At 35.0% G+C, this 12619-nt stretch overlaps 1 protein-coding gene across 6 annotated transcripts in view; it reads left to right on the top strand.

Annotated features, from left to right (window-relative positions):
• AKAP9 (A-kinase anchoring protein 9) overlaps window positions 1-12619 on the top strand; it is a 181720-nt gene that overhangs the window by 157651 nt on the left and 11450 nt on the right. For all 6 annotated transcript variants that reach the window (XM_054564518.1, XM_054564520.1, XM_054564521.1 and 3 more), the window contains 3 exons: window positions 7197-7341; window positions 11002-11221; window positions 11968-12118. In XM_054564518.1, the coding sequence (XP_054420493.1) occupies window positions 7197-7341; window positions 11002-11221; window positions 11968-12118 (516 nt within the window). The remainder of the gene's footprint in view (window positions 1-7196; window positions 7342-11001; window positions 11222-11967; window positions 12119-12619) is intronic.

Below are 12619 nucleotides of genomic sequence, written 5' to 3'. Positions count from 1 at the left end.
GCAAATTCATAAATACATAATCCACAAATAAGGAAGCTCAACTGTGATAAATGAGAAGTTAATAAAATACAGTGGTACAATAGAGGATGAAAATAATAAAAATTGATTCTTTGAAAGGCTAATACAATAAATTTTTCTGGAAAATTAAGGAAAAAAAGCACACTCTTTTAAAAGATAGGAATGAAAGTAGGATCACAACCAAAGATATAGCTGAGATATAAAAATAATGGAATGTCGTGAATAATTTTGTGTCTATTTAAAAACTTCAGTGAAATGGACAGGTTTTCTAGAAAAATACCTCTTACCAAACTCTTTTGGGAAAAAATACCCTGAAAAGATCTGTAAATAATAAAGGAATCGAATCTGTAGTTAAAAATCAGTTCACATTCTCTCGTACATCATGTTTCTCTCTCTTTCTTTCTCCCTCCTTTCCCTTCTCTCTAAAAATAAATAAATAAAATCTTTTTAAAAAATAATCAGTTCATAGCCCTGGCTAGTGTGGGTCAGTGGATTGAACACCAGCCTGCAAACTGAAGGGTTGCCAGTTCAATTCCCAGTTAGGGCACATGCCTGGGATGTGGGCCAGGTCCCCAGTTTGGGGCATGCAAGAGGCAACCAATCAATGTTTCTCTTGCATATCAGTATTTCTCTCCCTCTCTTTCTACCTTCCCCTCTCTAAAAATAAAAATCTTAAAAACTATATCAATATTTAAGAATTTTTTTTAAAAAAATCAGTTCACAACACTTAGCACCCATATCCTGATTTTTGAGTGCATTCTCCATCGAAAGGAACTAGGACTTCTTGGAGAAATGGCTAATTCCAAGAGCAAGAGAAAGGGAAGTACAAGATGAATCTGAAGTATCTCATTTTGCTAACAAGGAATTGCTGAAAGAATTAAAGGGATTTTAAAAAAAGCACTAAGGGGATATTCCAGAAAGTCACAGAAGCCAGCTTGAAGGAGTTACCTCTGGCTAAATTTGGGACTGTTTGAACATCAAACTAAATAATAAGAGTGAAAGCTGTTCTCATTGACTTTTCCATACGTATGACTTGTCTTGGCTCATGCCTCATACTTTTCTAAAATCTCTCAAACAAGCAGCATCTGACCTCAGGAAGCCCTGTCACTAAGTGGCCCGAAGCCCAGCAGTAGCAGCCAGCCTTGGTTCATTCACAGCTTGGTGTTGCATGGGCACCTGAAAGCCCAGCACAAGCAGCAACCATCAGCGATTGCTTTGTAGATCACGCCAAGTGGCCCCAGTCAGGACACAGGCAGTGGCAGACCTTGGCCTACACGTTGCAGGAGGCCCCAGAGTCAACATGCCCAGTAGACAGCTTCAGACCACATCATACACACCACCCAATGACCTCCACAAGCAACACACTCAAGAGGCAGACTCAACAGGCACCAGAGCTCCACTGAAGTAAGTTCTGCCCTGTGGAATGGGCCCTGCACAGCTGATCCTCCATGGCGGTCAGAGATTGGTGGTCAGTGTTTACAGCCAGTTTTTGCAGTTGATCGGCCTGGGTTAATCCTCCCATTGACATGAAAACAGCAACAAGACTCAACTACAAGAGTTGGGGGTATACAGCCCACACAAGGGGCACACCTTGAGTACACGCCTTGGGTGCCTGGGAAGGTTGTTCCACTCAACCCTACAGGACACCTACTACATTAGGCCACTCTACCAAGCCTGGGAGATGTAGCAGCTCTACCTAATACATAGAAATGAACACAGGGAGGCCGCCAAAATGAAGAGACAAAGGAACATGGCCCAAATGAAAGAACAGAGCAAAACTTCAAAAAAATAACTAAACAAATATGGAGATAAGCAATCTACTAGATGCAGAGTTCAAAACAATGGTTGTAAGGATGCTCAATGAACTTAGTGAGATTCTCAACAGCATGAAAGAGGACTAGTCAGAAACGAAAGATATACTAACTGAAATGAATAATAATTTGCAGAGAATCAACAGCAAAGTAGATGAAGCCAAGAATCAAATCAGCAATTTGGAATATATAGAAGCAAAAAAAACAACAACAAAAGAAACAAAAAACAACAACCACCTAATCAGGACAGCAAAGAGAAAAAAGAATCCAAAAAAAAAGGATAGCATAAAGAGCCTCTGGGACAACTTCAAGGGTGCTAGACACAGAAGAGAGAGAGCAAGAAATTGAAATTTTATTTGATAAAATGACAGAAAACTTCCCTAACTTGGTGAAGGAAATAGACATGCAAGTCCAGAAAACACAGAGTCCCAAACAAGATGAAATCAAAGAGGCCAATACCAACACACATCAAAGTTAAAATCAAAAGGTTAAAGACAAAGAATCTTAAAAGCGGTTGCTTACAAGGGAACTCCTGAAGATTGTCAGATGACTGCCAGTCAGCTGTCCAGTGTGGGTCAGGTGGTTGGAGCATTGTCCCATAAACCAAGGGGTCATGGCTTTGATTCCCAGTCAAGGCACGTACCTGGGTTGCGGGTTCAGTCCCTGGTCAGGGTGCATATGCAAGGCAGCCAATCGATGTTTCTTAAATTGATATTTCTCTCCCTCGTATCCACTCTCTCTGAAAAATCAGTAAGCATGTCCTCATGTGAGAATTTTAAAAAAGACTGTCAGCTGACTTACTAAGACAAACTTTGCAGTCCAGAAGGAATTGGCGAGAAGTAATTCCAAATGATGAAAAGCAAGGACCTACAACCAACATTACTCTACCCAGCCAAGCTTTCATTTAGAATTGAAGGGCAGATAAAGAGCTTCCCAGATAAGAAAAAGCTAAAGGAGTTCATCACCAAACCAGTATTGTATGAAATGTTAAAGGGTCTTCTCTAAGAAGAAGAAGAAGGTCAAAAATATGAACAATAAAATGGCAATAAATACACATCTGTCAACAATTGAATCTAATAAGACAGTAAATGAGCACGCAAAATAGAGACAAACTCGTAGATACAGAGAACCTTTCGACATTTGCCAGATGGGAGGGGGTTGGATGGATGGACAAAAGAGATTAAGGGATTAGGAAGTACAAATTGGTTTGTTAAAGAATAGTCTTGGGGGTGTAAAATACAGCATAGGGAATATAGTCAATATATTTAAATAACTGGTGTCGGATGTAAGATTTATTGGGATGATCACTTATTAAGTTATGTAATATCTAATCACTGGGGTTTACTCCTGAAACTAATAAAGTGATAATGTGTATCAACTGTAATTGGAAATAAAAAATGAGAGTAACAGTAAAAAACAAAGGGTAAAAATAGGAATGCATGAGTTCACTGATACAATAAATGAATAAAAATCCTTATAGTAGGATGCCAACTAGCATGTAGGATAAATGATGGAATTTACAAATCACCCTTTATTAAACACTATAGTAATATGATCATGAAAGTATATTTACATACTCTCAAAGTAAATCCACCCCCCAAAAAAATCCTTTTTTAATTACAAATGGAAAAGCAGTAACTTTACAGTGGAGAAGCCTTCAGATACCCCACCAAGTGAGTAGTTACTATCACCAGAAATGGAACAAATAGACATCAAATACTTCTTGATATGAAGGTCGTGACATCACTTTTGTGCATAATAAAAATCTACTCATTGAGACATGTTAGCCAAAAACAAATTGAGGCCACTATACCTCTATCAGAATGGCCAAAATAAAAATTAGTGACAACACTAAGTGTTGAGAGAGAAATTGCATCTCTCATGCATTATTGTTAGGAATATAAAAGGGAGAGCCACTCTGGAAAATCATCTAGCTGTTTCTTATAAAGTTAAAAATACACTTACATAACCTAGAATCACACTCACAGGTATTTAATCTGACAGAAATGAAAACTTATGTCTCCATAAAAACCTGAACATGAATATTCATAGCAGATCTGTTGGTAATAGCCAAAAACTGGAAACAACCCAAATATCCTTTGACAGGTGAATGGATGAACAAATTATAGCATATCCATACAGTGAAATACTACTCAGCAATTTAAAAGGAACAAACGGTTGATACCCTCAATATATGTTATGTAACACTCTTGAAATGACAAGATCACAGTAATCTAGAACAGATCAGGAGTTAGGACTGGAGAGAGGATGTGACTACAAAGGAGTTTCTTTGTGGTGATGAAAACACTTTTATATCCTGATTGTGGTGGTGGTTACATGAACCTATACATAGGATAAAATTTCATAGTACTATATACCAATTCATTGATGAATGCATTTAAAAACTAATGATATCTGAATAAACCCTGTGGCTTAAATATTGTACCAATGTCAGTTTCCTGGTTTTGATAATGTACTGTAATTATATAAGATACTATTAGGGGAGGCTGGCTGAAGGGTATATGGCAACTTTGTCTTAAATTATTTCAAAATAAAAAGTTTTCAAAAAATGAGAGACATATTACAAAATAACCTGTACTCTTCGAAAATTTAACTCACAGAAGACAAAGATTTATAAAAATACCATTTTTTTTCCTTTTGCTATTTAGGGCAGAATTTAAGATTTATACATTATAGCAGGTTCTGTTGGGTTAATTTCTGCTTGAATAATTGTACTGTGGTTTATAAAAGAATATTCTTGTTTTTAGGAGATACGCACTGCAGTTTTTAAGGGAAAAGGAACATCTTCCTGCAACATATTCTCATACATTTTGAAAAAGAAAAATACTGATATATGCATATATGTGTGTAGAAATATACACATTTAGAGAGAGAGAGAGAGAGAGAATGATAAAGCAAATGTGGATAACATTTGGGGAATTTGGATGAAGGCTATATGGGATTCCTTGAACAATTTTTGGATCCTCTCTGTGAAATTATGTCAAAATATAAAATAACAAATTTTAAAAATCTATAAAAAATAAAAATAAAAATCTACCCACAAGAATTACACCAAGCCCAAATGATATTCTGGATAAAGTCTACCATACATTCAGGAAACAGCCAGTTCCAGTGGTATACACATGCTCCTTGTTGTTGGATGGTTAGAGGCATGCCCTGTCATTTTTCGAGGAAGCTATTATAATCTCTTCCAAAATGAGATAAAGGTGATACAAGAAAGAAAAATTATGGGCCTATTCTTTAACATAGATGCAGAAATTTTCAATGAAATATTAATATACCAAATTCACCAAGGCATATATTTTTAAAGACACAATTACCTTATACTTATTCAGGGATACAAAGGTAGCATATCATTAAAAGTAACTCATGTGACTCATTACTTTAACAAATTAAAGGGGCAAAAAACTGATAATCTCGAGATAAAACTAATAACTACTTGATTAAAATGAAGAATTTTCTACTTTAAAATATTACCTTTAAGCAAATTAACTAAAAAGGAATTTATTGAACTAAGTAAAGATTATGCCTAGCAAAAACCTACAACAAACATCTTAAAGTTAAATACTAAAAATATTTCTTAATAAAGTGTTCAGTAGTTTGTTCAACCTCATCTTAAATGTTTAGCTAGCAGAGCAAGAAAAATATGTAAAAGTTGGGGATGGGGAAGACTCCTTATTCACTTACATAGAAAACCAAAGAGGATCTACACACAAAGATTTTTAGAATTGATAAGAAAGTTTGAAAACATTGCTGGATAGATCAAGATGTAAAAATCTGCTTTCTCAATAAACAATGTAATTTTAAAAATAATTACAATAGCATTAAATGGACAAATTCCTAAAAATAACTACTAAAACTGACTCATGAAAAGAATAGACAATCTAATACACTTATAATAAAGAGCTAAATTAGTAATTCTTTAATTTCTCACAAAGAAAAGCCCAGGATCAGCTGGCTTCACTGGTGAATTCTACCAAATGTTTAAAGAAGAGTTAAGACTAGTCCTTCACAAACTCATCAAAAAAAAAAGACTCATTCTGTGAAACCAGTTGTTGCTCTAATTCCAAAACCAGACAAAGATGTTAAAACTGCAGACCAATTATCCAATAATGTTGAAAACAACCAATGGAAAAGTGGACAAATAATGTAAATATATGTTCTCATAGAAGACAATAAAGAATATCTAATAAATATATGAAAAGATACTTAAATAAAATATAATGTATTATTCATACTATGGGATGCTATGTATGAGAGGGAACCCAAAAAATAACGGAATTGTCTTATGGAGGGCCCCTTGTAGTACAGGCTTCCCCCTCTAGATGAGTGTTCTAGGAACCCCTCTGTATCAGTGCACCTGCTGGCACTGTTGTGAGAGGCTGCGTTCAGCTTAAGTGAATTTTTTTTTTTTTTTTTGAAGACTCTCTCAATGCGTTTGCCCATTTCGACATGGGTGATTTTACGAGCATACCTGCCCACACCATTCTGTGTCCAGAAGTTTTTGACCAAGAACGGCATGACCCCCTGTGCCCAACCTTCACCTAATCTCTCCCCAAGCAACTTTTTGTTTGTTTCCCTGGTGAAAAAAGTCCTCATAGGAAGCATTTTACCCGTGTGGGAAAAATGAAACCAAAAACATCATAAGTACTAAAAGGCATCAAAATCCACAAGTTCAAAAAATGTTTTGAGCAGTAGAAGAAAACATCTCAGTAGGTATGTTACATCAAATAGACAATACTTTGAAGGTGATGGAAATTTAAACATTTAAGAATAACAGTTTTTTATAATTCCGGGGGTTTGGTCCCCCCTCATAATACTGAAATGAGGGCGAAGTAGGACTATGTGTATCAACACGTTGGTTAACCAGAATGTGGTGGGAAAGGCAAATTACATCAAGATAAAAGCAGTATGATGCCATTTATATAAAATTTTAAAACATGCAAAAATAGTATTGTATATTGTTTAGCATGTGTATATGTAACGTAATATGCAGAGCAGGAAAATTAGAAGAGTTAGAATTTTGTTACTTCTTGAGCAGGCAGTGCAGGGGAGGGTGTGTTAGGGAGTTGTATTCAGGGGCTTTAATTGTATAGGTGCTGTTTCTTAGGCTAAGTACATGGGTATTTATTATATTATTCTTTGTGTTGTTTTGTATGTTTGAAGAATTTCAAAATAAATGTAAAGATTAGTAACCAGAAGTAAATCCTAATGAGGAAGAGAAAATTAATTTCTTTTAAAAATTTTAGCTTGTGTATTTCATTCATTCTTCTTTAGATTCCTGGTTGTTAATTTTATTGTCTTTATAACTGTCTTCACTTGATTTTTTGCTTTGCATTGTTACAGAGTGTTGAATACCGAGCAGCTATGGAATACCTTCAGAAAGCAGATAGAAGGAGTTTGTTATCCGAAATTCAAGCACTGCATGCTCAAATGAGTGGTAGAAAAATGGCTCTGAAGAGAGAACAAGAGAGTGATCAACCAAGCCAAGGTACGCTGTGTGTCAGGCTCATGTGATAACACAAATAGGTGAAAACATTTCACATTGTCTCCCTTCGTATTGTTCAGTTAAAACACATTTCTTCTTAGTCACATTTCATTCTCATTCTCAGAGAAAGAGCCTACATTAATTACCCGAGGGATTAAAGGATCGTCCAGTTGGTTTTGAACATATATATATGTGTATATACATGTATATACCTGTTGTTATGCAAGTTAGAGAAAAAGTAGGTTTATAGTTGTGAGTATATGAAACACAAGAGTTTATTCTTGTATTATTATTATAATAATAATACAATAATCTTGTCATTATTGTATTATTTCCCATATGAACAACTGTAAACCTGCACTGGCCCCACCCTGTCTTTCTGTGTGTGTGTATGTATTTACACATGCGCACGCACACGCAGTTGGCCCTCGGACACTGGATTTGGGGGCGATAACTACTCGTGCTACTAAAAATCTGAGAATAAATACATTGAGATGGCCCTCTGCTTACATGGATATCAAAAATACAGTTTTTATATTTTTAGAGTTGGAAAATATTTTACATTAGGATTCTCTAACCAGGTGGAATCTTACACTTAGCTTTGGGAACAAGAATAAAATGAATAGGTAATACCAGTCTTGCTATGCCATATAAGCTTATTGCTCCATCTTAAAAGCAACAGTTTTTGAAATTGGGAAGAAGTGGTGGTTGTGGAGGAGAGGAGGTTATTGTTCAATCACTGCAAAGAAAAAATGCTGTGTGTGACAGACAGCCTGGTAAGGACCTGCTTTAAAATACCAAAGGATTTTGTTTTTATGTCCCAGAGTCGGAAAACAACTTTTGCCAGCTATGTGTGGACAGAGTATGACAGTGACTCTTAAAAAACACTTTAATCAAAGGGACTGCAATTTTCTGGCATATAAACAGATACAGTTAATTTAGAAAATAAGCATTGCCTTGACCAAAGTTGTTTGTTAGCCCATTGTTCATTATTTTTCTTTGTTTTGAAGCTCTTTGTGAAGGTAACCTAAAGGAAAAAGAAATCCACAATGAAAGTAACTATTTCTTTATTAATCCTTTTTAATTGTGAACTATAATATGCATTCAAAAAAGTACAAAGGCAAAAATATACAATATAACAAATCAAGATGAGTATCTGTGGAAGCATCACCTATGCCAAGTATCCCAGAAGCCCCTTTCCCAAGTGTCCACTCCTCTAGTAACCTGGAAGTGACATTATCCTGATTTTTTTTTTTTTTGTTTTACTACCTATCTATATATTCCTAAACCATGTAAGTTTAGAGTTTTCCCTGCTTTTGAACTTTACACTGTCTTGCTTCTTTCACTTCTCTGTAACATTCTTTTAAGTTACTATAGTATTCTTTAGTTCACTCATTTTTGTTACTGTACAGAACTCTGTGTGTTTATTTCACAATTTATATATCTTGTTGGCTACTAGATCCAGCACTAATCTCCATATTGTTATACCATGTTTCTGTTGGATACATGCATGATGATTCAGGAGTAGAATTGCTAGGTTATGAAATACATATCTTCAATTTTATTAAATAATGCCAAACTGTTTCCAAAGTCGTCACATTAGTTTGTACACTTGCTGGCAGTGCATGAGGGTTGTGTTGCTTCACATCTTTGCCAACAGTTGTTACTGTTTGTTACCATCTGGTGGGTGTGCATTGTATTGTTATTATGGTTTTAATTTACATTTACTGGTTACTGAAATGATTGAGTCCTTTTGTCATACGATCATTGGCTAGCTGGATTTCTGCTTTTGCGATTCTTTTTTTATATATATATTTTATAAAATGTATATATATTTACTTTTTAGAAAGAGGTGAAGGGAGGGAGAAAAAGAGGGCAAGAAATACGAGTGTGTGAGAGCTACATCAATTGGTTGCCTCTTGCACACCCCCAACTGGGGAACCTGGGCCTCAACCCAGGCATGTGCCCTGATGGCAAACTGAACCTGTGACCTTTTTGGTTCTGAGGCTGGAGCTCAATTCACTGAGCTACCCCAGCTAGGCTTGTGACTCTTCTTCAGATCTTTTCCCCATTTTCGATAGAGGTGTCTCTTAATTTAGAATTGGAGGTAGAAATCATTTGAGATTAAATTGAAATCTAATTTTCATAATGTCTAGTGAAGACACATATCCTTGTCTTCAGTTTTGTTTAATATGGTACGAACACTTTAGCTATTGCAAATTTTGAAAGTCATACCGTAGTCTTACATTTGTCATTGAAAAACTGAAGATTTTAAATATTTTTAAATATTTTAGAGAAGACAGGTATAACAGGATCGCAAATTGAATATATCCTTTATATTAGGACATAAAATTAATTGAAGATTATTTTGTATAATTTATTAGTATCAGTTAAGTTAAATAAAACCCCATTGGAAGCTTAGTTTCACATACATACATACATACACACATATTTATATATGTAGATCCTTGACCTCCCTAGGAAATAGTTTTAAAAGGCTGAATTGACATGACTGTCTTCAAAATTCAAGTTATTTCTGTCTCCTAACAGTAATAGGAATTGTAATTAGAAGTGATTAACTTCAATAAAATTTTTTAGGTTAAAAATAAGTTTATGGTAGAATGGGGAGGGAGAGAGACTGGATGAAAGAAGGTGAAGGGATCAGCCAAAGAACATACATGCATAACCCATAGATACAGACAACAGTGTGGTTATGGCCAGAGGGAGGGGGTACAAGGGTAGTTGGGGAGGTGGGCAAAGGTAGGGAAAATAGGGACATCTGTAATAGCGTAAACAGTCAAAAAAAAATTTTAATGAGATGAAAGAAGGGATTTAGACAAGTCATTATTGCTTTTATTAATACAAAGGTCTTATGCAAAAAAATACATTTATGGTTGAATAGAGGCATAAAAAGAGTAAAGTAAAACTAGAATGTTCTAAATTCTAAAATAATACCCAGGTAAATATCTCTTCAGACCTTTTCAATGTGAGTGTATGTATGTGTGTGTGTGTGTGTGTGTGTGTGTGTGTGTGTATATATATATATATATATATGTTCATATTTTTCACAAAAATGGGATGCTGATCCATATTTTGTAACTTTTCAAATTTATGATACCTGGGAATTTAAATATTTCAGTTTGTTTTCATTGTAACAGACATGGAACAAGGGTTTGGTTGGTTTTTAAGGAAAAAAAAAACATGATTCAAATTTTTTTGAAGGGTTTGGATTTCCCACTTTTCTAAACTAAAGTTTCTACGTAGACTGTGAAGGAGGTTCGATCAAAACAAGCCAGCAGCGCTGACCATTGTAGCTGTGCTTGCACAGGTTACTCCTGTAATTACTTCGTGTGGCTATCAAAAACCATTGGAATTTTTTAATGTGATATATAGAAATTCTGAATGAACAAATACAGGTTTCTCTTTATTTCAGGTCTGTTAAACTTTTATCATCCAATACATTTATAGTTCTGAAAGGTTGACCATTAGGACTGTAGGAAAAATATGCATAAAATATATCAATTGCTAACTTTGGGGTTGTAATATTTTCATTTGCTTTGTAGTAATCACCTAAATTAGAAATCATTTTTTATCAACAAAATATTTGTAAACCAAATATGAGTCGCTAAATCACACTTTAAATATTAATAATTTTCCATTTAGAACTTCTGGAATACAATATACAGCAGAAGCAATCTCAAATGCTAGAGATGCAGGTGGAGCTCAGCAGTGTGAAAGACAGAGCAGCAGAACTACAGGAACAGCTGAGTTCTGAGAAACTGGTGGTTGCTGAACTGAAGAGTGAGCTTGCACAGACTAGGCTGGAACTAGAAACAACACTTAAGGCACAACATAAGCATCTAAAGGAATTAGAGGCCTTCAGGTATGCCAAGCTTCCTTATTCTAAACCTATGTTATTGAAATTGGAATAATTTTATCACAGATGTTGTAAAGATTTTATAAAAACATAACATTATACATGATATTTACATAGCATGACACTTTGTTGTTTATAGGAACAACTCAGTGGAAAGGAAAATTCCAAATATTTCCAAAAAATAAACTCATGATTAGGTATTGTCATGTTCTCTACTATGGCTTTCATTCTACTTGAGACTTCTTATATAAGATACATAATATTGACCTTTATTTCATTTATTGGACCAAGTAATTTGAAATGCTATTTATGATCTCAATAGAATTCATGGTTCAGTTAGCTGATATATGCAAAATGCTTTAAAAGATAATGCTTGTAAAAAGAATAAGCTTGTTGATATAAATACTGAGATACTCTGCCAAGAACACATTATAAGCACAGTCTTTAATTTTTTTTAACATTGTTTTCATACATACAGAAACACATGGTATTTTCCATGTTAGGTAAAAGACAGGGGAAATTTTTTATTATTTTGTAATATTGAATTGTTTGCAGTGGTAAATAACTAATAGGTATACTGTTAAAAACAGTTAATTTGAAATAAACCACAGTCAACAGTCTTTACCCTTTGCATGGTTTGTATTTTCCTGTTGGCTAGATCATTACATGCCTCTACTTTTCATTGGAAGTTGTACTCTCTTTCCCACTATGTAGTCCAAGTATTTTTAGGAAAGTTTGTCTCTCTGATTTAGGTTGGAAGTTAAAGATAAAACAGATGAAGTACATTTGCTTAGTGACACATTAGCAAGTGAACAGAAAAAATCCAGAGAGCTCCAGTGGGCTTTGGAAAAAGAGAAGGCCAAACTGGGGCGCAACGAAGAACGAGACAGAGAAGAACTTGAGGTATTGTTATCTCTGTCTTTAAATATCTGTGGAAAATCCAAAATGAAAGAAAAATGAGAGTGGAGACCTTTCTCTTTCCAAAAGGGTCAACTTGGAACTCTTTATGAGGTGTAATGAGTTGTTTGCTCTGTACTGAATACGATTATAATGTTATGTAAACTATACTAGGGAATGCTAGTAGTGTGATGCTTTTTTGTTTTGTTCTGCTACACCCAAGGATGCATACAGACTGTCCTCCTGCAACATGTGTTTTGGGAATTTGAGTTAGTATATATACAATTCGATAAATAGGGCAGTCATGCCGGTTTAATGCAGAAGTAGTTTTGGTTCCTGTGTTCTCATAGGGAAGGGGAGCAGTGATACTATTCTGGCAGCAGGAGCCCCTGCTGCTATAGTTTAAGGAAATTTAAAATGAGTTCCTTCCCACTGGGCTGATGCCAGGTTGCGGGCACATGCAAGAATCAACCAATGAATGCATCAATAAGTGGAACAATAAATGGA

Source organism: Pteronotus mesoamericanus, unplaced genomic scaffold (genome assembly GCF_021234165.1).
Source record: "Pteronotus mesoamericanus isolate MK-2021 breed Mesoamerican mustached bat unplaced genomic scaffold, CSHL_Meso_final scaffold_85, whole genome shotgun sequence".
Classification (NCBI taxonomy): Eukaryota; Metazoa; Chordata; class Mammalia; order Chiroptera; family Mormoopidae; genus Pteronotus; species Pteronotus mesoamericanus.
Note: the sequence above shows the minus strand (reverse complement) of the source record. Positions and strands in the feature narration are given on the sequence as shown.